Consider the following 27,941-nt stretch of genomic DNA (forward strand, 5'->3'; position numbering starts at 1 on the left):
GGAGGCGAGTGAGGTGCTCAGTAACAGACAGGGAATGCCCCTGGGTCGCTTTCAAATGGGTGCAGTTCAGAGCTCCAGCGTGCTGCCAACAGCTAGCTTCAAGGTGCGGGCGCCATTCAGGGAAGGAGCTAGAATTCTGACCTTGAAGAAACAGGGTCCGAATGTTCGAGCACCCGCGCCTGCTGTCTTTTCAGAATTCCCGGGCTATCCTTGGAAGCAGTTCGCACCCTGGGAAATCGCTAATTCAAACAACCGCTAGGCAGTCTGTCTGCCTGTAACTGCCTCAAACACAGACACAAGGCAGGCTTCACAGGAACGCCTTCGCTCACCAGCAGAGCCATTGGCTGCCACTGTCAGAGCCCAGCCAGAGGAAGAACAGGAGAGGGACTCAGAATCCGACTGAACACGCACCTGGCCAGTGGGCATGGATGGCGGGTGGCAGGGACTCTAGGGACCTGGAGAGCTGCTCCGGCTTAAAGCGCTTCCTGACACTGACCTCTCATCACTGCCCAGGGCCACCTGGACTTTCTATTTCTGCCCGAGAATTAGGATGTTTATGGCGCGAGGAACACCAGCGTTTCCTGGCTTTTTCCTGCCATCACAGCCTCCTTTCTTACTGAGACATCTCTCACTCTCTGCCCTCCCGTTCAGTTCCCGAAGCCTCATTTTGTAAGTTGAAATCCAGAAGCACTGTCAATTTTACATTATGTATATTTCATCACCACCACCCCCCCAAAAAAAAAGAAAGAAAAAAGAAAAGCCACAAATGAAACTCATGATCAAAGAAAAGAACCTTCACTAGCCACGAGGAAACCACCGTGCTGGTTGGGAAGGCTCTGTCCCAGCGCCTGCTGGCGAGAGCGGCCCCGCCATGCTTACCTCCGAGCTCTCTTCGTCACTGGGCACGCTATCGGTAGTTTCGCTTTCTGTTCACAGAGAGAAAAACACAGGCCCATCATTCCTGCCGCTCAAACCGTTTGGAGGCTCAGGCAGTGTTCTAAAAAATATATATCAGCAACTTTTTCTTCCAAAGAAGTGGGTCACTAAACTCATAACCTCCGTCTCCTTCGCTCAGGTCAAACGCGTGTGCCTGGGAGGTGCTGGGCAGAATTGGAATTCTCTCGTTCTGCCCCTTCGGAGAAAAGGTTGAGGGTGGAGGGATGGCTCATTTTCCCAGGGCCAGGCTACGTTTATTCATGGTCTCTGCTTCCCAGAGTGGGGTGCTGGGCCCTAGGGTGCCCGTCTGCCCCCCTGGTCCTCTGCCAGCTCCCGCCTCCATGTCAGGCCCTTTCCTTGAGGCTGCTCCATCCAGGCCCCACACCATCCGTGACAGCTGGTTCATTTAAATCCCAGCCCAGTCTCCCCAGGTCCCTCCTTTCCAGCCCAGTCTCCTCCCATACCCTCAGCGCTGATATCCTGGAAGGATAAAGGGGTTTATCTTCCCCTTAGCTTGCTGTGGATGCACAGATTCTAGGGGGGTTCCCGTGAGCCTCAGCTGCCGTGTTTACCTGCTCGTGGGGTTCCCTCCTCCGGAGGGCAGGCGGGGCCTGTGACTTGCTCTGAAACCAACGGAACACGGAGGAGGCGACGGGCTGTATGTGATCACATTACATAAGCCTGAAACCCCGTCTAATGAGGCGATGACCTCCCTGGCTGGCCTTGAGGGGGCAGGCCGCCACGGCAGGGAGGCACCCGGACAGACAACCGAGGGGCTGCTTCCAGGCTGACAACCTGCCAGGAACTACATTCCAGCCCGCGATGTGTAAGCCTGGGAGCAGACCCTCCCAGATCCCATCCTCAGATGCGACAGCCGCCCCCGCCCAGAACTGGACTGCAGGTCTCTGCAGAGAATGCCCGGAGCCGAAGATCCAAGCCAAGTCACGCCTGCTCTCCTGACCCTCAGCAACTGTGGGATGATAAAGTGTGTTGTGTTCAGGCACTAAGTTTGTAGTTGCAGGCGGCAACAGACGACCAACTCAGTCACCACCCTGATTCAGCCTGCCGGCTGTGAGAGACACAGCAAGTGACTTGACTTCACGGAGGCACAGTTTTCCCCATCTGTAAAATGGGAATAGAAGCACCTTCCAAAGAGGATGCTGTGCTCAGCCCAGGGCTCAGCACACAGTCCACATCCAGTAAATGCTGGAGCGCCTTTGTCCTGAGCTCACTAACCACCTTCAACACTGGATCTGTACCACATACTCGGGGAACAGAATCAGGCAACAAACTAGAGGTGGTATCACCTGTGCACAGAATACAAGGTATTTTTTTTTTCAAGTAATTTACCAGTGTTCTTTTTTTATTTAAAAAAAATATTTATTTATTTATTTTTGGCTGGGCTGGGTCTTCATTGCTGTGCAGACTTTTCTCTAGTTGCAGGGAGCAGGGGCTACTTCACAGTTGCGGTGTGTGGGCTTCTCACTGCGGTGGCTTCTCTCGTTGCAGAGCACGTGCTCCAGGTGTACAGACTTCTGTGGTTGCAATTCCTGGGCTCTAGAGCACAGGCTCAGTAGTTGTGGTGTACAGGCTTAGTCGCTCTGCGGCATGTGGGATCTACCTGGACCAGGGATCAAACCTGAGTTTCCTGCATCCGAAGGTATTAATATATTCTTCACCACTGAGTCACCAGGGAATCCCCAAGATTTCATGTAAAAATAATTTTAAAAAATTTTTAAGCAAACTACTTTTGATTATTTTTAAGTAAAAAAATTTTAAGTGTCTCAAATACTAAATTGATGGCGCACAGTTTTTCAGGGTTCACAACATCGAGAAATGAACGCACAGAAGGGAGAACTTCCGAAATACAGGGACACTTAGAGGTCACCCTCGGGGTCACTCACTTTACAGACAAGGTCTGAGAAGGTAATGGCACCCCACTCCAGTACTCTTGCCTGGAAAATCTCATGGAAGGAGGAGCCTGGTGGGCTGCAGTCCATGGGGTCGCGAAGAATCGGACACAACTGACCGACTTCACTTTCACTTTTCACTTTCATGCATTGGAGAAGGAAATGGCAACCCACTCCAGTGTTCTTGCCTGGAGAATCCCAGGGACGGGGGAGCCTGGTGGGCTGCCGTCTTTGGGGTCTCACAGAGTCAGACACGACTGAAGCGACTTAGCAGCAGCAACAGCAGCAGTATGGGGTTAGTGAGCCGTGGGCCAGCACTTTGCCTGCAGGTCTCGTTCAGTCTCTCAAGGACCCTAAGTCAGGAAGCAGGTCTTGTCACCCCACCTCTCCCTCATTGGGCAGAAGATCTTGTGTGTTCTCGTGGCTTCTACCCCTTCCACTCCAAACGTACAGAGGCCCTGGCCTCCAGCCTCCAACCTTGCTGGTGGCATGGCTGTGATCAGGTAGCCCCCCAGCCCAGACGGAGCCCTTCCGACCGCACAGAGCACGAGTCCTAGACCAGCCCCTCCACGAACTAAAGGCCAGGGAACAAACGGACAAACAGGCACAGAATCATTCTTCAAAGAAGCTGAAAGTGATGACACGGGGCCCACTCTGGGGCCTCTTAGCACCGTTCTTGGTCACTGTACTTCAGTGACTTCACCCAGGCCTGAGCCATCGCAGACAGCTGACCACCCGCAGCCAGAAAACTGGCCTGTCCAGCAGAGGAAGCAGACGCCTGGGAAGCCTTCACCCTCTTTATCGGGCAAACCAGCAACGCCAGGCACAAGAGACCCTTCCCCACCAAAACACGTTATTATAAAAACAATGGCAAGGGAAAGCACTCCTCCTGGCTTAATCTTCCAGCTATCCCAGGACTCCGAAGAGGAGGCAGAAATCAGTGGCTGCCACTCCCAAGAAGAAAGCGGAACAGAGAAGTTGAGAAACCAGCTCAAGTGTGATGGTCTGAGTCAGCGCAAGGAGAGAAGACAGATCAGCTTTCTGATCCCTGGGCCCCGGGCACTGAGGCTCTCCTGGCAGCTCCGACCTCCCACGAAACTTCAAGATCCCCTTTCCGTTTTGAGAGTTAGCTTCTTACGGCTCCAAAATCGAGGTTTCTCTTCCTTTCCTGTAGGTCCAGCCCCTCCAATTCCTCCTAATCACCCTCCAGAAATACTTCGTCTTCTGTTCCTCTCCCCTTCAAATAAACACAGGATGCCACCAGGCTTGTTGGAAATGGGTAAAAAGCAGCAGGGAATTGAGTCACCAACGCGTGAGGGCTTGGGATGCAGTCTCTGGGAAGTCTCTGTGCTGGGACCTGGCATGACCATAAACGGGATCAGAATGTTATCCACCTGTAAGTACAACTTCAGGGAAACTGCTGGAGACAAGAGGAGACACACATGCTCCAAACTTCTGTTTTCAGCTGACACAAGTGTTAATGGAAGAGCATCATTTCTAAAGGAAGGTCAATTCCCTCTGAAGCAGTTTTGAAGAATCTCCATATTAGCAAACTGAGATTTCTACTTATTCATTTTCTTAAAGTACTGGATGCTCTGCACGGCATGTGGGATCCTAGTTCCTGGACAAAGGATCGAACCCCTGGCCCTTGCATTGGAAGCGTGCAGTCTTAAGCACTGGACTATCAGGAAGTCCCTGATTTTTCTAGTTTTTAGTATTTAAAAGAATGGCCTCGAGTGCCTTCAGCTTAGGAGCAAAGGATGCTTGAAGCCCCAGCCTGAGGATCTCAAACCCTTCTCTCTAGAAGAACAGAGGTACTTCCAGCAACTCCTGGGTCACTGGCTCAAAGAGCTTTGTTGGGGGCCACGCATACCTGTTTTCCTCTGTTTTCTTGGGTTTTACTTCACCACTGGTATTTTCACAGAACTAACAAGTGCACGGCAGCTGCCACTTCCAGATCAATATTGTTGCTGACACATCAATATGAGTTGTTTTATTTTTCCTTTTCATTAGTTTCAGTTTGGTTTTTTATTTGCTTTGAGTAAAAAGGAATTGAAAAAAAAAATGGGGAGTTGCCTCCTAAGCACGGTCTGAGTAAGTTGTAGTGTTTACAGAGTAATAGCAGGCACCTAAGCAGTTTGATTGATCTTTCTGGTCTCTGTTTTCCCAGAAGCAACCGGAGTGAGAGGGAAGAGGGAGGTTTGGGTGTTCCCTTCAGGACCTGCAGTTTTACAATGATGCTAGTCTTAGGCTCACTCTCCATGTAGCCTGGTTTCTTTCTTTCTTTTTTTTTTTTTTTGCTGCTCTATTTTTTTTCTGGCTGTGTGGCCTGGCACGCAGGATCTTAGTTCCCTGACCAGGGATCAAACCCATGCCCCCTGCAGGGGAAGCACAGAGTCTTAACCAATGGACCACCAGGGGAGTCCCCTTAGCCCAGTTTTTATTGCCAGACCTTCTTAGGAACATGATTTGGAAGGAGACCACATGTCTTCAGTCACAGCCCTTTTGCACAATGACATCTTGGTACATTTTCTGGAAGAGTTGTTCAACAAGTTTTATTAATAAGATTGACAAGGATTCTTTTCCCTCGATCACTTCCTCCATGACTTTCACTACAAGTCTCAATGAAAAGGTTCAAATCAGAGCCCTCTTTTAAAAATATATATATATATATATTTATTTCTGTATTTGGCTGCTGTGGTGTGTGGGATCCTTTGTTACGGGATGCAGGCTTCTCTCTAGTTGCAGCACACAGCTTAGTTGCTCCACAGCATGTGGAATCTTAGTTCCCCAGCCAGGGATCAAACTTGCATCCCATGCATTAGAAGGCAGATTCTTAACCACTGGACCACCAGGCAAGTCCTTCAAACCTGAGTCCTCTTAAAGCACTTTTCTTTTTGCTGCACCCAACACAAGCCTGCTCCGGTTTCCTGACGGGCCCAAAGTCTTTTCTGCTGGTGGCTGGTCTCCCTTCTCTCAGTTATCACAAATCAATCCTTTGTCTTCTGCCTTCTTCTCCATCCTCTCATCCAGCCTTTCCCCCAACACTACTGTGATTTCTCTTACTAAACCACCAACAACATAATAAATAATCCCTGTTCACACACTGGAATCTTTAAAAATAAAAAGGACTCTTCTCTAGAGTTTCCTAAGGTTGGGCTTTGGGACATCCCTTCCCAGAATAAAGTTTCATGAATCCAGCTAGAATTTCACGTTGTCTTCAAACAATATAATCCAAGTGTGTGTGCTCAGTAGTTAAGTCATGTTCGACTCTTTAGAGACTCCATGGACTGCAGTCCACCAGGTTCCTCTGTCCATGGGATTTCCCAGGCAAGAACACTGAAAAGGGTTGCCATTTCCTCCTCTAGGGCCTCTTCCCAATCCACGGGTTGAACCCACGTCTCCTGTACTACAGGCAGATTACTTACCACTGAGCCACCAGGGAAGCCCACAGCGCAAGTACGTCCACTCAAAGAAACTGTCCCTTTTCTTGCTCAACATCATATTTAGACCATGGAGAAGACTGACTTGCAACAATGAATGTGGTTTTTGTAATACTACTGGGATTCTATTTCAATGATCAGTAGGGAGGAAAAAAATAGCAAACAACTGCCTCCAAATACCAGTTTCCTAAATGAATGAAAGTGGTTAGAGGAGGCTGAAATTCACTTGAATAGTCCAAACAAAGGGAGCCTGTCATGAAAAACAGGCAAACAGCCTATTTTTTTGTGGAGACCATAAACTTTAAAAAGGAACACAACCAAGAAGCTGTCTTTCCTAGCAGCAAGCTATGGAATTCCTAACTGAAAGATTTTAGCTACCCGTGGTCAGGAACAGTTAAGTTTCTGGTGTGTCCTGGGTTCTAGAAAAGTAGTAGTGATGACTTACCTTGGCTCTATCCAATAAGCCTCCCTGCAAAGGGTTCTGGAGAATTCAGACAATGAAAACAATGGAAAGAAATAAAGGCCAGGCTGAAACACCAGCCTCTGAGCAAACCCCCGCTGCCTGCCAGCCTGGCACTAAAATCCTTCTTTTCAAATCTTGCAAATGTCCTGAAAAGGGTAATGACATTTTCATTTCTCTCTGCATGAATCAGCTGTTCTTGGGATTCTTCTGAGAAGGCAAAATGCTACTGCTGGCAGGACAGCAAGAAGAGGCCTTTCCAGAATCCCCAAGAACACTTCAGAAAACTCTTACTCAACAGATAAATAGAAAAGTTGATTCTAAAGCACTAACCCCTTTAAAAACAAAACAAACAAACAAACAAAAAACGATGTAATAATGTCTGCAGTGCACGATACAGAGCAAAGTCACACATTTTCAGCCATGGTCAGGGAAACAAAAGCAAAGTGGCTGAGTGTTTCAGGTTTCAGTTATCTCCACTGTAAAATCAGGGCAAAAACATTTGGCTCTGCCTCCTTTGGTTGGCCCTTGAGATCCTGGCATGCGGACTGCTCTGAATGGCAGAGCCCCACGAGTTCCCGGGCAGCATCGCAGTGCAAGGGCTAAGAACAGCATCAGCCACGCGTGGGTCCCACTGTGCAACAGGTTGTCCATCTCTGGACACACTGCTTCACCCCAGCAGCCTTAGATACTTAATTTTAAAAGACATAATAATGACAGTACCCAGGGTTATTCTCCTGACAATTAAATAAGCCAATCAACATCAAGCACTTAGCATAGTTTCCAGGGCACAACGAACATGCAACAAACAGTATCGTTACAGTTCCTGTTACAGGGACTAGTACACACAGGAGTTCAAAATATGTTTCATGAATAAATAACTGATGACAAGCTTAGCCTGTTTGGCAGATTATAGGCCTCTTATAGCCAAGGTTGCTTCTCACTTTCCTTTTATGTTTGCAGCACAAAAGAAAGTCAGGACCTTGAGGACATTCTGCAAAGTGAAGTAAGCCAGTCACAAATGAACCAGTACTGTATGACTGCACTTATATGAGGTACATAGAGTAGCCAAATGCAAAGAGACAGAAAGTAGAAGGGGGACTGCCAAGGGGCTGCGCGGGGGAAGGGGGATGGGGAGTTACTGTACGTCGGGCACGAAGTTTCAGTTTTGCAAAGTGAAAGAGTTCTAGAGATGAACGGGGTGCTCCTTGCACAACACTGTGAAGGCACCGAATGCCGCTGAAATGTGCACTTAAAAATGGCTGAAGTGGGGAGACCTCCTGGCGGTCCAGTGGTTAAGACTTCTCACTCCCACAGCAGGGAGCATGGGTTCATCCCTGCTCGAGGAACCAAGATCCCACATGGCACACAGCATGGCCAAAAAAAAATCATAACAAAAAGGCTAAAGTGGTAAATGTTATACTACGGATATTTCACCACAATTGAAAAAAATTAAGTTGACATGGAAGCAAGTTGGGGTTCAGGAAACAGAAGGTTAATTTAGGGACTGCTAATGTACAAACAATGTGTCACATGAATCCACCTAATTCTGAAGCCGACTCCGTGCCAGTCACTGGGGTGGTGCCCAGACTGAAGGACAGGCTACTGGCAGGACATAAAGAGCCCTGGGAAGAATTCCTGACCTGAGCAACTGTGGTTACCCATCAGAGGACGTCCACTTTTTACCTGTAGTATCTGCAAGGAATAACCCTGACTCAGACCTTACATTTCATAATTAGTTGAGTCCCAAAAAGTCAAGTGGAGATCGTCAGAAGGAGGGTAAGACGTAATGTTGGTGGAGGAAGGGAGCCACCACTTTATCCTCTAAGGATGGGAGAGCCCGCTGAATCTGGTCCTAACACTGTGACATCGGGGCCAATTTCTGCCAGTCTAGGGACATTCCCTGGAGAGTTCAAAATGCCCAACGAGAAGCTCTGCTACACTGAAAAAGAAGTGGAACCTATGTGGAGATGACAAGGAAACTTGGCAAAACGAGAGAATGGAATGTGGGGTCTGCAGGTTCAGTTCAAGTTCTGACTCAAACACTGACTGGCCTGGAGCAATCCCTTCACTTCCGGTGAAGGAACTGTAAGAGGTGATCCCTAAGGTCCTACCCCGGTGGGACAAACTCGGATTCCATGAAAAACACCCTTCCAAATTTCTGATAACGTGTACAAATAAAACAGACGCAGATGAATTGTTACACTGGCCAAAACTTTCGTTCAGGTTTTTCTGAAACATCTTTCTATAACATCTGTAAAATCAAACATACTTCCCCCCCCACCAAATCTTCTTATTCGTGCGTGAATATGTTATGGGTGATCAAGTGAAATGTGACCAAGACGTGGTACTGTGAACAAGTGTCTAAGAAGATGTTGCTTGAGATCACATTAAAGCCAGGATAATTCCAGCCAGAGTAATCCTTAGGACGGAGGAGAGGTTCTCTGCTGTGTTGGCAAAATGTGTTAGACCTGCCTTGTTCCTCATTCAGTGGCAGAGATTCTGACCCACCTACCCCCTTACCTGCGTAGGAAGATACGGGGGAGATTTGCAGGGGGTAGAGCTCACTCATGCTGACTGGCTGCTCATCGCTCTCGGTGGTCACCTCCACAACCTGGCAGATGTCCGGTGGGTTAGTGACAATCTCTTGATCCTCATAGGTGCCGTCCAGATGTGACTGTCCTACGACTTTAAAGAAAAGACGGCCATCATGTGCCACCATCCCCAGCCTACACCATCCTGGCCTGCACTCTCTCAAGAAAGAAAACCTCCCCCGAGAGAGCCCAGGAGCCAGAGTCCCAGTTATCAAATGTCATCTACCATGAAATAAGAACAAGCCTTCACTTTGGGTTAATGTCCCTGGAGAAGCAGCTTGTCAATAACCTGGCTCCCCAGGGCTGAAAGAGCCCTGCCAATGGTGCTCACGTGTGGCAGCATCCCAAACTCAACCTGCCCAGGGCCAAGGCTGCAGGAGCAGGGGCCGCATCCGGACCTACCCCAGGGCGCAAGAGGGAACAGTGCTTCGAACCTGACCTATTTCTCTTCTCTGCTCCTCCTCTAAAGGGAGCCGCTGTGCTAGTTTCTGGGTCTTGGGGTCCAGAGAGCTCATCAAACTTTAATAAAGTGGAAGGACCACCAAAATCCACCCTATTGTGTCACGTCTAGCTGTGGGATGCTCTGTTCATACTCTCCGCCCTCTTCCTCCTCTGCAGGCAAAGGATGTCATATCAAAATGATCGAAAAGACCGCCTTCCCAGTTCTAACACACCTTCGCAGCATCAGCTCCTCAAAACACTGAACAGGGTGAATTCTGACCACCTTGGCTCTGAATCCTGCCTCAATCTTTTTTTAAATCAAGCTTTTCAGTTTGAGATCACTGGAGAGTCATGTGCAGTTGTAAGAGATAATACAGAGATCCTGCACACCCTTTTCCATGTGTCCTCCAACAGTAACACCTGATAAAACTATCGTACAGTATCAGGATATTGACATTGATAATCTGTGCATCTTGTTCAGATTTCCTTGTTTGACTTGTACTCCTTTTTGTGTGTTTGTTAGTTCTGGCAATTTCATTACACATGTGGTTTCATATAGCCACCACCACAGTCAAAACACCCAACAGTCTAATCATCACAAGCATCTTCTATAACCGTTATCCACCGTCCTTCAGCCTCCTCCCCTTGTCTCTAACCCCTGACATCCGCTCATGTGTTTCCCGTTTCTATAATTTTTGTCATTTCAAGCATGCCTCACAGATGAACTCACACGGTAACCTTCTGAGATGGGCTGTTTTCACTCAGCATAATTCCCTGGAGATTCATCCAAGTTGTTGTGTTTATCAGTAGTTGGTTACTTCACACTGTTGAGTAATATTCCACGATGTGGATGTACCATGGTCTGTTTTTATTCACCCACTGAAGGACTTGTCGTATGTTCCATTCTTTGGCTATTATAAATAAAGCTGCTATGACCACTCATGCAGTTTTTATCTGAACCTAAGTCTTTGGGACAAAGGCACAGGAGTGCAATTGCTGGATCACGTGGTAATTAGATGTTTAGTTTTACAAAAAACTGCCAAAGTAGCGTACAGAACGGCTATACCATTTTATGTTCCCACCAGCAATGTATGGATGAGCTCACTGATGCACATTTTCGCCAGATTTTGGTGTGATCACTACTTTTTGACTTTACTCATTCTGATACATGTTGGTGATACCTCATCGTGGTTTTAATCTGAATGGCCCTAATGCCCTGTCCCACTTTCAAACAGAGCAGACCATATACTTCTGTTGGCAACTGATTGGATGGAATATTCCTGAAAATTGGCACCCATAAGCAAACGGGACCGACGTTTTCCCAAGGGCCCCTCTCAAAGCACTCCGTACCCATAATCAATGTTTTGCTCATGAGTAAAGCTCAACATTCAGAAAACGAAGATCATGGCATCCGGTCCCATCACTTCATGGGAAATAGATGGGGAAACAGTGGAAACAGTGTCAGACTTTATTTTGGGGGGCTCCAAAATCACTGCAGATGGTGACTGCAGCCATGAAATTAAAAAACACTTACTCCTTGGAAGAAAAGTTATGACCAACCTAAATACCATATTCAAAAGCAGAGACATTACTTTGCTGACTAAGGTCCATCTAGTCAAGGCTATGGTTTTTCCTGTGGTCATGTATGGATGTGAGAGTTGGACTGTGAAGAAGGCTGAGCACCGAAGAATTGATGCTTTTGAACTGTGGTGTTGGAGAAGACTCTTGAGAGTCCCTTGGACTGCAAGGAGATCCAACCAGTCCATTCTGAAGGAGATCAGCCCTGGGATTTCTTTGGAAGGAATGATGCTGAAGCTGAAACTCCACTACTTTGGCCACCTGATGCGAAGAGCTGACTCATTGGAAAAGACTCTGATGCTGGGAGGGATTGGGGGCAGGAGGAGAAGGGGACAACAGAGGATGAGATGGCTGGATGGCATCACGGACTCGATGGACATGAGTCTGAGTGAACCCCGGGAGATGGTGATGGACAAGGAGGCCTGGCGTGCTGTGATTCATGGGGTTGCAAAGAGTCGGACACGACTGAGCGACTGAACTGAACTGAACTGGAGTCACTTTAACATTTCATCATGTGAGAATGTCAGGGAAAGCATCGCTATTCTGTAATAAATGAAGACACTTGGGCACAGAGAAGTACAGTGGCTCATCCGAAGTCACTCGGCTCGGATTATGGGCAGTGCTCTGTGTCCCTGGCCACCTGGAAAAGGTTCAGTTTAGGCGGGAAGGCAGCCACATTACAGTCTCCTGGAGAAGTTATTAGCATCATGGGCCAGCTCCTGTATTCACTGCTCCAAGTATTTTGATGACTTAAGTATTTCTGTTTATACATGGGTTTCTGTTTGAACTGCCTGGGCAATGAGGGCTGATGAAATGACCAGCACAAGGTAGAGGGGGGAGGTTTTAGAAGGGAGTGAGAATCCATGGATTTTCTAGCAAAGAAAAGAAAGGCGCCAAAGAAGCTGGGAAAGGAGATTTGGGGATGTGATAACAGACTCCTCAAAGTCACGGCAGAGAGAATGAAATGGAAACTGGATGCCACCAAGGTTTTCCTGGAGGGGGACGCATGAAATTAAAGAAGAGGAGGGCAGGCTATATACGGCAGGCAGACTCCCCAGTTCTTATTTTATCCTTTGGATGATCCTACTCGGGCCTGAGAGCATCCATTATGCTGCTCACCAGACATGGAGTGAGCGCTGACACTGACTCCTCTCAAGTTCTTCTGCCTCTTCTCCCAAGGAAAATAAGACGGCAGGAAAACGAGATGGGGTCTTTCCTTTCCCTAACTGGGGGTGGATATAAAAACCTAACAAGGTGTGTCTGTGCGTGCATGTGCCCGTGTGTGAGATCTTACACGCTAAGATCTTTTATAAACTTGATTTAAATCAAGGCTGCTTTAATTTCCAGTCCTCCAAAATTCCTTTCTCCCTTGCACTGTCATTCCTGGGAGGATAAACAATGGTGGCCGTTCAAGCATCTCCTAACTGCATCCCTCTGTTCTGACCAGGAATTCTCTCCCTCAAGGTTTCCCCCCAGAAGGCCCAACTCAGTCATTCAACTGACAAGAGATTTCTGGAGCATCTCCTTTGTACAAGGCCTGGCTGTCAGGTCCTAGGAGGAGACGAGGAAGCGCAGTCTAGGCCAGGATCTGGTTTGTGAGAAGTCCAGCAGGGCTGGAGGCCAGCACGCAATGATCCAGAGAATAAGCCGAGGACAGTCATGAAAAGGAACAGAAAGCGGAGGGCCCGTGATGAAAGTTCAGGAAGTGGAATATTTTTTTCCAGTTCCAGGAAATCAAAGGCTTCAGCGAGAGGGAGGGGAGAAGAGGAGGGTGAATGGCAGGCAGGAGTCAGACGCTTCTGCTTTGGGGGGACCTTTTCCTGCCCCCCCCAACCCAGAACAGAGCTGCCCTCTCCTTCCTGTGGGCCCCTCGCTCGCTGTCCCTGAGGCTCGGCCAAAACAACAACGTGACATGATCTTGGGACGTGTCCTGACTTTCAGCCTCACATGGCCCGTTAATTCTCTGTCTCTTCATTAAACTCTGTGTTCGTGCATGTCATCTTCCAACCATGGCTCCCGAGAGAGCCGAGAACCTGCATGAGGACTTTGTGTCTCGAGTCACAGCACACGTTTGTGGCTTGGACCGCAGAGCGGCTCGATGACTCTGCTGAGTAAAGAGATGAATAAACAGAGCAAGGCTCCCAGGCGGGAGCCAGAGGCCTGCGGGAGTTCAGGACCATTTGTGAGTACCGGATGGAACAATGTGTGTCTTCTAGAGAATTTCAGGACTCCTGGCAAGCAGGATTTTAAAAATCTAGGTGAAGTGATAAAGACAGAGCAGCTATAGCTGCCAGGGGCTTGCAGGAGGGACATAAAAACATTTTGGGGTGAGGAAAGTGACCTGTGTCTTAAACATAGTGGTGGTCACACCACAGAGGACATCCATCAAAATTCACAGAGCTGCACACCTTCAAAGGGGGCTGCTTTTACTATATTTCACTTAATATATATGCTTTCAGACCAAAAGTAGATAAGCACCTCTAATTCAATTTTTAAGTGTATCCTGAATACCAGTGACAAAGAGAGAAAAGTAAGTTTTTGCTTTCTGGGCTACATCTGGTACCCAGTCAATACGAGTCCATGATGTTTAAGGCCAAGCATCGCCCCAAGAGTGTGTGGCTTTGTGCTTGGGACAGGGACGAGCACCACTCTCCATCTGAACATGACCAAGGACACTTTAGAAACTTCCCAACTCATAAGTCACAAGTCCAAGAGAGAAGCACGGAGGTCCCACACATCTGAGGTGCTCTCTGGATGGGCTTTACACACCAGCCTTGATCAATCTCTCTCTCTTTACCCATCTATAGAGACAGATGAGAACTGATTTCCCTGAATCACCAAACTTTGCCCCCAGGGGACTGACTACACAGACAGTGCCACTGATTCCTGAGGAATGAAAAGTCACAGGAAGAGCAAAGTTAGCAATCTGCTCAAGCAGTGGTACCCAACCTTTTTGGCATCAGGGACCAGTTTCATGGAAAATGAGTTTTCCAAGAACCTGAGGGTAGGGGTTGGTTTGGGGATGATTCAAGTGCACTGCATTTTTTGTGCACTTTATCTCTATTATTACTGCATCAGCTCTACCTCAGATCATCAGGCATTCGATCCTAGAGGTCGGGAACCCTTGTGCTACAGCATGTAAGGACAGGGGTGGGATCTGTCTAGGTGCCGGATGATCCTGATAACCAATAAGAACAAAACCTAACATCTTCTGGGCCCTGAAGTTTGTCTTCCCCACCATGAATGATCACCTGTGAGACCTCACAATTCCATGGGGGAGATATGATTATCACCCTGCCCTGTCTTACACAGGTGGAAAAACATCGTGGAGAATCAAATAGCTATTTGTTAGCTACAGAGCGTACAATGGTCAGACAGCTGGTTAAGTGGCAGTCTCAGGGTGGAAATTCAACTTTCCCTCTCCAGTGCTCAGCAGCACCGTCTCCTGAAAGAAAGAGTTAAGGAAGTTCAAACTGAGCTACCCAGGGCTTTCTGAGCTCCTCTTAGGAGAAAAACTTTCAAATCTCACCTTAATAAAACTCTGGGCTCATAACCAATAGTGAAATTGCTTTTCAACAGTTCTATATTGGGTGCCAAGGAAATTCTCGAATGGCTCGAGGAGCAAGGAATCCACTAAGTTCCTCTAGCTTACGAAGGTCAGCACATCAGGAAAAAAGACACCCGCAGGAATGTAATTTTATCGGGACCTCGTTGCTGAGACTTACAACAATATTATTCATGGCTTGTTACTGATGAGCCAGTTTGATTCCTTAAAAGGTCATTCTCACTTTATTAATAACTGTTGACTTAATGCAGGGCTCCACCCAAGAAAGTAGTTGCCCCCATGCCTCAGAGAAAGATCTTAAAAGTAGCCTACTAGGAACGGGAAAGTTCTCTGAAGGTGGGTTGGTCCTACCACTCAGTAGCTGAAAACCAGGGAGGTCGGGTAAATTGTCAAGGTCACTCAGGCAGCTGCAGGGTCCAGCTGAAGGCATAGAAAAGCAGGCCTTTTGCAAGCTACCACAGAGAGAAATTTCTCTCTGACCTCATCTGAAGTTTGAGAACTTAAACTGTGCAGACCAGCCCTGATGATGTAACATAGAGAAAACTTTTCTTAATCAAATCTACTTTAATATGATTTTGATAATATCACCATCATAATATCATTTTACCATCTTCTAACCACACTTTGGGCTTCCCTGGTGGTTCAGCTGGTAAAGAAATCTGCCTGCAAAGTGGGAGACCTGGGTTCGATCCCTGCGTTGGGAAGATCCCCTGGAGGAGGGAAAGGCTTCCCACTCCAGTATTCTGGCCTGGAGAATTCCATGGACTGTATAGTCCATGGGGTTGCAAAGAGTCAGACACAACTGAGAGACTTTCACTTTCACTTTTCAATCACAGTGATTTCTGGTGATACCCACTGCATGCTCGCAACAACCCTGTGAGGTGGGTGGGATCAGGTTTATCATTTCTGCTTTAGACACAAGGAAATTTGCCTCTCAGGGAAGTTAGGGAGTTTGCCTAGGGTCACGTGACAAACAGAAACCTACAGAACTGGGTTTAGAGCCCCATCCTGTTAATATTAATCTGGTGCTCTTCCGTTTTTCTTTTAGATAAAAGAGTCTGGCCATGATTTGGTTTAGGCATTCAAGGGTGGTAGAAACAGTGTCTACAAGGTTAGTACTTTCAGAGAAGGGAGCTCTGTCCCCACATTGGGCATACTGTCCCCCCGACAGTGACAGGTCTACAGGGGTGCAGGGTAGAGCCAGAGTGTGATGGGTGTGTATACACTCTTCACTCCCACCAGAAAACAGCATCCTGTGCTGTTCTGCTACAAAGAGGAGCAAACGGTGTCTTCTACTAAAAACTCGGTTGAATTAATCAACTTGTCTTGTCTCAAGGGTCACCTCTCTGGGAGCAGAAACGTTAAGACCTCATGGATTGGTGGCATACCCTCCCTGATGAAGCCACCAAATGCCCCTTCCTCACTCTGCTATTAGAACAGAGCCTTAGCATCCACCCACAGAAACAGAACCCACGACCCAAACCTTTTTCTCCCTGGGTGCACACATAGAAATCAAACTGTTCAGAGTCATTCAAGTTCAAACACAGGTATAAAAGAGGTGGGCAGGGGCTAGGTCACCAGGAGCCTGTGGACGTGAGGGCCTTGATCCTGGGCCAGGGCTGTGGTGACAGGGTGAGCCTGGCATTTTGTGACAAACGACTCTGTGGAGAAGGGGCAGCGTGGATGCAGAGCTCGGGCCAGTGCGAAGGTGACTGGGAGTCACATCAGAAATAGAAGAGGACAGATTTGAGAAATACGACCAGGGAAGACAGGATTAGACAGTTAATTAAAAATGAGGCAGAGGTGGCAAGAGAGAGGGAGAAGGAGAAAAACATCTATAGCCTCAAGAAAAGTTGACAACTTTCTTGGGTAAATAAAAACTCCTTGAAGGTTGAAAAATAAACAAATAAAACCTCCACCTCCACTGCCCTGGGCTGCAGGGGCACGCGGGACTGAGACCACGTCCTGTGCTGGCTCACCTCTGTCACCCTGGGTTTTCCAAGGTCTGGTTCACTGAAGAAAAACAAGATGCATTTTCGGTTGTGTCTGGGTACGCTGTGCAATCTCGATTTACACCTCATACACGGACCACCTGATGGCTAAGTTTTCTCAGGGTCCTGATAAAACTGGACATTTGGTCTCTGACCCTGTCCCCAAGAGCCTCCAGGACAAGGCCCAGCCCAAATGAGAACCAGCATGGAGAGCCTTTATTCGCCCCTTCTCAAGAGGGGTGCCTTCCACCGAAAGAGCCACCCCAAAGCTACTTTTTTATCTTGTACATGGAATTTCTCATATCTGAAGCATCAGGGAAAATGGGATACTGAACGATCCACAAAGGAGCTGAGAAAATGAAGACAGCCTTACGGCCTGAGCATCATCTTTGTGTGTGTTCCAAGTCGCTTCAGTCTCGCCTGACTCTTTGCAACCCTATGGACCTGGCCAGGCTCCTCTGTCCATGGGATTCTCCAGGCAAGAGTACTGGAGTGGGTTGCTGTGCCCTCCTCCAGGGGATCTTCTCGACTCAGGGATCGAACCCGCATCTCTTACGTCTCCTGTACTGGCAGGCCATCCTCAAACAATTATGAAAGCTGGTACCAGAGGCTGCCGATCTTAAGCTATAACTGGGAGGCCCTGGGAGGCCCCAAGTTTGGTCTGTTAGTTCTGAGTCTCTTCTACGCCTTTTTTGTTGTTTTCTGCTCCTGTAGATACTCAAAGTTTCTAAGCGTGGCTGAAAAAAAAAAAAAAAAAAGCTACCAAGGTTTACTTTAGATGTAAGTCAGTAAAATTTGGAAGCAATTATCAAAAAAAAAAGGTATGTCTGAAGACTGCGATTTGGGCCACCAAAATCAAGGCAAAACCCAAATCACATTATTTCCTAACTGTCTGTGTCTACTTGCCCAAGGCCTGCTTGATTTACTTCAGGGTCATGAACAGCCTTCCTTATTTCACAGCAGTCTTTGCTTTCTTGCAGGGTGGGGTTACCTTTACCAAGGAACACAATGGGGGTGATGAAGCCCCACCTAAGCCAGGGAGACAGAATTTCCGCACCTGCAGACTTTACACACTGGCCTGGAGGTGATTTCAATACAGCTCAGCAGAGGCCCTGCTGACCCGGGCAGTAGGCCAGCAGGGTATTATCAGAACAATCCAGCATGGTGCTGGCTTCTTCCACTTCCTAAAAACAGAAGTTGCCACATACATGAAATAATTCAATGTGAAAGAAAAGTAAAAATAACAATGAGGAGTGTTCTTTTTTCCCTCTCTTCTCTTAAAGGGGTAGCAGGTAAGGGTGCTGGGGGGTGCTGACCTGTGCATTTAAACGCTCAGGAGAGAAGAAACGGGAAAAGACCTGGTTTAAGTACTGAGACACCGCACTCCCGCTTGAAGTGCACAGCCAGCTAAACCTGGAAGTACATTCAGCTGATATGGACAGGAAGGCGAGCCCAGGACACTGCCCGCTGACTGTGAGTGTGTGTATGTGTGTGTGTTTTCCTGCTGCCCTAAGAATAAAAGTGAAACACAGCTGTGATCCAGCAACAGTTCATTTGTCAGGGTAACAGTACATTTCGTTGTTTACGCCCTTACTGGATTTGCTTACCACACAGCCTGCCCATCTCCAGAATAAAAATATACTGGCTGGCTGGACTCCACGGGATTAAGATATTGATTTTCAATCTATTTCCCCAGGGACAGAGCCGACCAACAACGAGGAAAAGGCTCTCGTATTAAGGACTCATTTCAACTCCCATTTTAAATTTCATAAACGTGGGCTTATAAGAAAGGAATGAAAACATCTTGAAGTTTTCATCTTGGTGTCTGGATACAAAACTGGAAGGAACTCTGGGTTTAGAGACCAACAAATAGAAAGCAAGAAATGGTGTCATTTTTAAATAAAACATTTTTTAGAAAGTAAAGAGAGCCCAGAAAAGAACCTCTCCAATGCCACAGGAACCTCGGAATCAGAAACAGCTATGTTTCTCACCTCGGTCCACACATCACAGCGGCTGGAATGGCTAATTAATCCTCACTTGGAAGAGTGGAGACAAGGATCTGAGAACGCTTTAAAATCTGAACTAGTGGTTCTGTTAGCGATAATCACAAATAACCCACTTCTTTCAAATACTTGCATGGATCCACTACATCTATCATCACACACCTTTGCAAGGGTCACTGACTAGTTAGAGATACTCAAACTCATTTTACTGCCATCTATTATGACTTTATTCTTTGGAAGAGAATCATTTAATCCAGTTGGTGATTCTCTAACCAGACCTGACCTTCATCTTTGCCCCAGAAGGAACGACTCATTAAATCAGTACCAACGCCATGCAGTGCCCACTGCACCAAAGGGCAAAGAACAACCAACCTGGCAGAGAATTTCTGCACTGAAGACTCAACCAGAATGTTTAAAAAAAAAAAAAAAAAAGGTGGGGGGTAAAGAAAACTGGTCCTATTCTGGCTTCTGTCTGGCATTTTATTTGAGGCTGAATTTCCCTCCTTAAGGAAGGGGAGCTCCAACGCCAAACAGCTCCCTCAAAATAAGCTGATCTTAAGAAAGTGTGCCTGGAGGGTTGGCAAATATCTTGCTTTTTAAAAACAGCTCAGAGGACCGAAGCTTTCCGAGGACAGTCTGCGGACACAGGGACGATCATAACCCAGGTGCTGGAGAAGCAGCTCCCGGCCCTGGGGGAGGGAGCCGGACTTCCGGTCAGACAAGCAGCCTCGCTCCAGAGGGGAAGTGAGAAGGCTGCTCGCTCAGCTCAAAATGACTGTGGGGCCATCTGTCTCTGTGCAGAACTGCCGCATCCCAAAGGGGCAGGCAAGGCCTTCCAGTCGCGAAATACAGCATATGTGTCATTCTTCCTTCACCCTGCACGCTGCTGGAGACTCCAAGTGCAAGGGAGACCCTGCATGTGTGATTCTACCTCCAAACTCCAAAATCCCACGTGCAGCAGTTGCAACTTCTGGTCCAAACTCCACACTGTGTGCTTAGTAGCTCAGTCATGTCCAACTCTCTGCAACTCCATGGACTGTAGCCCGCCAGGCTCCATGGGATTTCTCCAGGCAAGAATACTGGAGTGGGTTGCCATTTCCTTCTCCAGGGGAATCTTCCCAACCCAGGGATTGAACCCGCGTCTCCTGTGTCTCCTGCATTACAAGCAGATTCTTTATCTGCTGAGCCATCGGGGAAGCCATTGAGAACCCACAAATGAAGGTCCACAGATGTGAGGCTGACTCTTGGAGCTCTGCTTCATCTTTCCCATTCTTACCAGTGTCAGAAGCCCTAACTGTTTACAAAATGGAGCAAAAGGAAATGAAACCAAAGGTATTGAGGGCAAAGAAATGGAGGTTCTGGATTCCTGGGCTGGAGTCAGAATACGAGTTCAAGGCTGGGCCTCCACTCTTACAAAGGGTCCCCACCATCCTCTCACGGCAGCACCCCGGCGGAACTTTATTGAGATATAATCCACACTTGTCACCCTCCTGCCTAAAAGCCTCCAGGGGTGGGGCTTACATGATGTGTGTATATGAAACATCTGTGAACCTTAATATCTGCTATATTTCAATTTTAAAAAACTTAAACACACACACTCACACACCCACCCACCCACCCACACTCCAGCACTTTGAGGAAAAATACCCAACCTCCTGCCCAGGGTCTGCAAAGGCCCCCATAAGCCCACCCCACTTCCCTTCTGAGGTGCCTCCTGCGCCCTCCCCAGGCGCACTGGCCTTCCCTCTGGTCCTCCAAGCATGTTCCTGCATCGGGGTCCATGGGGCCAGGTCTGCTGCCAGCCCCCTGCTGCAGTTCCTCCCCCAGCTGCATCATCTCATCTCCAGTCTGTCCATCTGGCGCATTTATCATAGACGGTAAAGCTGTTATCTGCAGTTCCATGAAACTAGGAATTGGTCCTGCCTCGCTCCTGATCTATCTCCCCGTGCACGGCGCTGCTTCTGCTGCACAGAAGGTACTCAGCACTCTCCGTGGGATCACAGCGTGCCCTCTGGCCACACACCTCTGTTTCCGCATCTGAGAGATGAGCGCCACCTCTGTGGCAGGTCCGTCATCCAGGAGATGCTGTGAGGACTCATGGGGACAGTCTCCCCCAATCCTTGTTCCCAAGTTAAATAAACAACACATTTGTCCACGTAACCAAAAATGCAAAGACTGAGAACCGCCGGTCATTAGCCGCCAGGGCGGGGTGGGGAATCTCTTTTCATCTACCTATTTTCTTGAGGTCCATCCACCTCAGTTCCTTTATCTGATCCTCAAAGGATTGTTATTTTTCAGCCCTGACATCCCAGGGCCTGAACTTGCATTCTGAGACAGTTCCAAGCCCTCCTCCCACGGCCTATGTTATTTTAAGTCACGTTTTACAAATTCTCGACCCCGGAGGGGCTACTTGTGTGTATAAAAAAATGAGATGTCAAAACAGTTTACCTATGATGTTCACCGTACTATCCACTTCAGTTTTTATAGTTGAAGTCAGGACCGCATACTCAGGAGGAAGATCACTTACTCCATTACTAAGCCCCAAAGGTGACTCAATTGGTTCTTGCTAGGAAGAAGAAAAGAAAAAAGAATTGAGAACACTTCCTCTTCCCTTCCTTTGCTTAGCTTAAATTCTACCCTGTCTGCTTTCTTTTAATGCCAAGGTCAGGTTCGTCTCCCAAGTGCGTGTTTCAAGTGCATGTTTTCAATCAGCTAGAGCTCAAAAAGCATTTTTCTGCCTAGAATGTCTCCTCTAGTGTTCCCTTTTTCTTCCCCTTCTTCCTTGGAGGAGGTAACACCCCTGCACCTGGCTTGCCTTCCTGAAATGCTTACCTCTGCACCCGATGACCCCTGGGTAAGGACGCTGCCTTACTATCTAAGTAAAGCTCCGTGCTGGGGAGACCTCAACTCTTCCTTCTCTGAAGGAGGGCGTGCGTGTGTCAGCTCCTGACCTTCTCTCTAAGGGAGGAATCCTTTTATACTTTTGGAGGAAAAGCTCTGCCTCAACTACGAGCCCAAGGACAGGAACTCAGAGCACATGGTGGATGAATTTTTCTCATATAGGGTTTGCCCTGGACCCTGGCCACTTGAGCATCCTGCCCCGGGGGTGGGGTGGGGCGGCCGGTGACATGGGCCAGACTCCCAGCTGAAGACTCTCCGACTCCGTGGAGGCCAGTGGAGCAGTCCATATCCATGGTGCCTGCTAAAGCCTTCCGAGAGTCTACATATTGATACTAATGAATCTAGGAGAACCAATTCCTCTGCCTAAGCTTGGCTCTTGATTCTGCTTTACTCAAGTGCACCAGAGCCCTCCAACCTCTGAAAGCACCAACATCTCTGGGAGAGCCAGTGCTGGGGTGCAGACTGACTTTCAGTGGTTTGATGAGAGCGCTTCTCTTCAAGAGAAGAGAAGCTATTGCTATCTATGACAGCAACAGAATCAGACCAAAAAAGCCACACACAACTCCTGGGGAAACCACACTGGAGAGGGGGTATAAGGATGGAAAGAACAGAAGCCGGGAGCAGAAGATCACATGAGATAGATATGACTGTGCTTTGAAAAATTTCGAGTGGCTGCTCCAAGGCATGCAGAGTGTTCTTATCAATGCATGTGCTGCTTGGACTCAATCATGAATGCCCTGTAAACCTTAGGGAAGCCACAGTCCCACTCAGCAAATTCCCACCATGATATCTGTGACTTTGAAGACATTACCTCACTGTATAGCTCAGTTCTTGAAAAAAAAAAAAAAATCACAAATGGCAGGGTTGACCAGATGTATGAAACGCTGACCACCCCGCCTCAACCCCACCCCCACCCCAGGAAGGACCTGGGACAGCCCTGTTGGGTAGAATGTTTATCCTCTTTCCCTGTAGCATCTCTTTTACAAATTCCAAAGAGTTTACCCTTTCTGGGAAGAAACTCGCTTGCTTGTGACTTGAGGCATCACGTTCCCTTGAGAGCTAAACTCTTGACCATGCACCTGCCTTCCCACCACAGGCCCCTCACTGTGGCTTGGAAAAGCCTGCAGTCTGGCTGCCACTCTGCTCGTGGAAGCGAACTCTCAGCTCCCGGAGAGGGTGATGGTGAGACAGTCTGGCTTTGGAGTCACATGAGCCTGGAGTTCAAGTCTTTCACTAGTTACAGGGCTTTAGCCTCTTCAGTGGCCTCTTAGGATGCTGTGGACAGCTGTAAACTGAGGACAATTATAGAACCCACAGCATCCCCACAGGGATGATGGGAAGATTAAATACAACAAATATGCACCTGTCATCTATAATTAAATAAACCCTTGCTATTATCCAAGGTCACTGATAAAACTCCACTCTCCCAAATCCAAGCACCTTTCTGCAAGTCTCCTTCCCTCAGCCCCACACTCCGACATCCAACAGAAAGACCTGAAACTCTCCCTTCTTGACAACAAAATCTACCTGATACTCCACCTCGCTGAGGGCCCCTTCCTCTCTGGCTTTCTCAATGGCCCCCTTTCTACCCACTCATCTCCAACAAGCTCCATGTGTCATTTTATTCCTTTTCCATCTCTTTGATTTCCCAAAAGGAACTAAGAACATTTTAAGGAATTATGGCAAGAACTGCTCATTTTCATGGGTCTCTTTTGTTGTCATTTTCCACTCTAGGTTTCTTATAAAAGTAATGAGGCAGTCAGACTTGCATATATTTAAAAACCTAAATTATTCTGATTTCTCAATGTGGAGATGTCAAAGTATTTCACATGATCTACAGTTTAATTAGCGGCAAGTGCGACTTTTATCACATCACACTTGAGAAAACTATGACTCAGAGACGAAATTAGTTTTCTAAGATCACACTCCTTTTAATCTGAGGAGATACGGGAGCTGAACCCAGTCTTTGGTCAGGGAACACAGTCCAATTCCAGTAGTTTCTGTCTTAATAAACCCTTGGATCCTGTACTAATTCCAATGGAGACTGAGAGAGAACTACTGCCAACACTGTTCTATTCCCCAGATCCCTGCCTCGAATCCTGCACAACTTATGTAACAGAAGAGAATAGGAAATGGCAACTCACTCCAGTATTCTTGCCTGGGAAATCCTATGGACAGAAGAGCCTGGTGAGCTACAATCGCTAGGGTCCCAAGAGTCAGACACGCCCGGGGGACTAAAGCACCACCGCCACCAATGGAGACTAAGACTGCTCTGAACACTGCCCCCTCCCATTCCCACATCCAAAATAACCAGCCGATCGAGCTCCAAGTCCTCCATGCAAACCTTCTCTTTGGTTCTGCAAGGACAAGACAGCAGATTGTCTAGTGAAAAGCATCCAGCACCCCTCTGAAAGGTTTCCATCCAGGGAGCAGAAAAATAGGGATCTTCACTACATTCAGTTGACATTTTTGAAATTATTAGAATAGGAAGATCTAAAACTAAACTATGTATTTTTTTTTAAGGAAAGAGCCCAAATTAAGAAAATAGGTGAACGTTTCTCTATAGAACAAGTATACAGAGATCCTTCAGGTCATGAATGGCCTTTGCCCACAGCATCTCCTGGTCCTCTGTGATGCTCATTCTTGCCCTGTACCACACCTGGCTGTACCATAACCTGGCCTGCTGAGTCCTAAACCAACCTGGCTCCTCTTTCTGTCCTAAGCTCTCTCCATGAGGCCTGAAAACTCAGGGCTGCCTCTCGGATCCACACCTGTCTTCATCCTCAGCATGCTCTTGCAGAGAAATGTCTCCTCTCCATTCCAACCACTATTTTCAGCTAAACTGTCTACTGCAGTCTCTCCTTCCTGACTGCTTCCCATCACCGTGAGAAAGACCTCCCTTAAATATCAAGTCCCCCACGCTCCAAGTCCTTCCCAAGGAGTTCAGCTGTGCCTTATGCCACAAAAGCATCCATGGAGGTTAGTCGGCCAAACAGTTTTGCAGACTGTGCTCTAAGCAGTCCCTTCAAGAGCCTCCAGGAGGAGAGGAAGGCACCAGGGTTGGCTGGGCGAGCCCTTCACTTGTTCCCTGCTTCCAGAGCAGTTCTGATTCCATCTGTTCTAAGTTCAGGTGGGTTGCTGGCATGGGTTTTCAGTTCATTAAGGTTTGAAAATTGAAGGTCCCTTGCAATTCACGAAGAGTTCACTCCAATATGATCCCTGATAGGTAGTCATTCAGTCTATCTGTGGACAGCAACAGGGAGCATATTGTTTGGTAAGCCAGCTCAAGTCACTGTTGGATCTGAGCGCTCATCAGAAAAATCTGCTGACTTCCCTGGCAATCCAGTGGTTAAGACTTCACGCTTCCAATGCAGGGAGCGCAGGTTCAATCCCTCGTAGGGGAACTAAGATCCAGCATGCTGTGCAAGGTGGCCAAAAAAAAAAAAAAAAAAAAATCTGCTGAGCCAGTACCTGCTTTTCTGTAACTCCCATCTAGAGGTCTGCACTCAAAACTAACAGAGACCAGGCCTGCTCTTTACCAAGTGACAGTGCAGGCTGTCCTTGATTACATTTTCTCTAGGAGCACCAATTCTTTGATTTGGAGCAGTCTACAGTTTGCAAGTATTCATTTCGAATCCATTCTACCTACACGCCTTCTTTTCCCCATGAGACCTCACTCCGGTTCCTGCTCTAATGGAGCTGGTTTCCTGACTTCTCATTTCCAACTCTTTTCAACCCCGTGGACTGTAGCCCGCCAGGCTCCTCTGTCCTGGAATTCTCCAGGCAAAAACACTGGAGTGGGTTGCCATTCCCTTCTCCAGGGGATCTTCCCCACCCAGGTCTTCTGCATTGCAGGCAGATTCTTTACCATCTGAACCACCAGGGAAGCCCTACCCACTGACCTCCAGACCTTCAGGGGCGATGCTGCTGGTGGTGGTGGATGTCCACCAATTTACTGGCATGTCCCCTAAGGCCTGGCTCGGAGCCCACAGCTTCCAAGAGGCCAAGAGGCACTGAGCAAGGTGATGGGGCACAGGTTCTGGAGTTGGACTTGCCTGGAATCAAATCCCAACTCCATAAAGCAGTGCAACTCTGGGAAAAATCACTCAACATCCCTGTGCTTCCACCGCTGCTGACGCAAAAGGGAGACAACCTGCCCATCATGAGGACGAAACAGGTAATAGTTGAAGCTGAGAGCATGGTAGGAGCTCCAGAATGTCAGCTACACCCCTCTGTTTTATCCAATTCTAATGGCACCCCACTCCAGTACTCTTGCCTGGAAAATCCCATGGATGGAGGAGCCTGGTGGGCTGCAGTCCATGGGATCGCAAAGAGTTGGACAGGACTGAGCGACTTCACTTTCACTTTTCACTTTCATGCATTGGAGAAGGCAACCCACTCCAGTGTGCTTGCCTGGAGAATCCCAGGGACGGGGGAGCCTGGTGGGCTGCCATCTATGGGGTCCCACAGAGTTGGACACGACTGAAGTGACTTAGCAGCAGCATACTTACTGATTGTAGCCTTGGGGCATTTTCTGAAACACAGATGTGCTCTGATGACGTGCCATCTAGTACTGCTCTCTACTGTGCTTCTCATGCGAATATTTCCTTAGACAGCCAGTTACCTCCACGCAGGTAGGGCTTAGTTCAAGTAAAATGGCTCACTGAGTACACAGCATATACTCTAACATCCTAGGATATGGAGGCAGCATTTCTGCACATATTACGTGGTCCAGTGGGCCTTGGGTCTCCCAGTTTCCGGGAAGTTATTTCCAGAGGAAACAAAGAGCATGGAGATAACAGACTGCCTGAATGGCCCAAGAAATATTCTAAGAGTGGGCCAGCATGCTCTGAATGTTCTTTCCTAGTTAAAACTTCACTCAATCAACTCTACTACAATGAAAAAAATAATTTAAAGAAGAATAGTATTTATTCAGGTATCTTTAAAAAAAACTTCAACTTTAATTGAAAGAAGACTGGGAAGAGCTTGTTTTAACAGCAAATTTTCATACCTGGTTACTACATGCTTATGCTTAGTTGCCCAGTCATGTCTGACTCTTTGCGACCCCATGGACCGTGCCTGGCTCCTTTGTCCATGAGACTTCCCAGGCAAGAATACTAGGGTGGGTTGCCATTTCCTTCTCCAAGGGATCCCCTGACCCAGGGATCCAACCCATGCCTCCTGCATTAGCTGGTAGATACTAAGCCACAAGGGAAGCATACATATAAGACAAATTTTCTCTGTAGAAGAAACCTACCTAGTCTATGCAGTTGCATATATGCGCAGGACATATGATCTCAGATCTTAGCTGTTTTGACAAACAATAAAAAGTAATGTATGAACATCTGAATAAAACCCTTTACACAATTCCAGACAATCTGGGGAATGAACTTTGAACCGCTCTACAGAAACATTCAATGAACACTATGCAGCCATGAGCCACAGTACTTGGGAAAGCCTACCAGCCTCCTCCATGTTCCCAGTCTTTGTTGTAAGTTAGATGGAAGGGGATTTCTATTCAAAAGTTAAGTTGTGTTTACTTCCCATGAATCACCTATCGTCTGCTGAAGGAACAATGTCTCTCTGAGGGACACAATTCAGGTACTAAGCAAGCCTCTATCACAGCAGGATTTCTCACTGCACCCTCTCCTGGGATGGAATTAACCCACATGGCTGCACCTACGAGGAAAGCTCTCACTTGCTCCCCTGCGTCAACGTGGGGCCTGGCCACACGGAAGACACTGTCATTGTGATGCGATTGTAGATGACCTTTACTGCCGAGAAATTGTGTCATCAATTCTCACACTGATGGACTTGTGAGGGGCACATTCCTCACATTTCCCTACCCCTGAAGTAAGACGTGCCTTCTGATCAATTATGTGTGTCAAGATTTCACTGCAAGCAGTTTTCCTTGCTTACAGATAAAAAAAATAATAGTACATCTTACAATCATTGGTACCTAATAGTCATTGCTTCTGGTGGATATGTCTGAGCAAAGTCAGCTGAAAAGTAAACATCTGTTACTCCATTTTTATTTCTCCATTAACTGAGATTATGAAATTCAATCTGCATTCTAACCCTCCACTCCCTCCCCATATATTTATTTATGCATCTACTTG

At 47.6% G+C, this 27,941-nt stretch overlaps 1 protein-coding gene across 2 annotated transcripts in view; it reads right to left on the reverse strand.

The window, feature by feature from the left end:
* Positions 1–27,941, reverse strand: part of IRF2 (interferon regulatory factor 2) — an 84,175-nt gene that overhangs the window by 1,857 nt on the left and 54,377 nt on the right. For both annotated transcript variants that reach the window (XM_040243044.1, XM_040243043.1), the window contains 3 exons: positions 21,370–21,487; positions 9,273–9,437; positions 880–926 (listed from right to left, as the gene is read on the reverse strand). In XM_040243044.1, coding sequence (XP_040098978.1) covers positions 880–926; positions 9,273–9,437; positions 21,370–21,487 — 330 coding nt within the window. The remainder of the gene's footprint in view (positions 1–879; positions 927–9,272; positions 9,438–21,369; positions 21,488–27,941) is intronic.

The sequence above is a fragment of the Oryx dammah genome, unplaced genomic scaffold, assembly GCF_014754425.2.
Source record: "Oryx dammah isolate SB20612 unplaced genomic scaffold, SCBI_Odam_1.1 HiC_scaffold_7, whole genome shotgun sequence".
NCBI classification, from domain to species: domain Eukaryota; kingdom Metazoa; phylum Chordata; class Mammalia; order Artiodactyla; family Bovidae; genus Oryx; species Oryx dammah.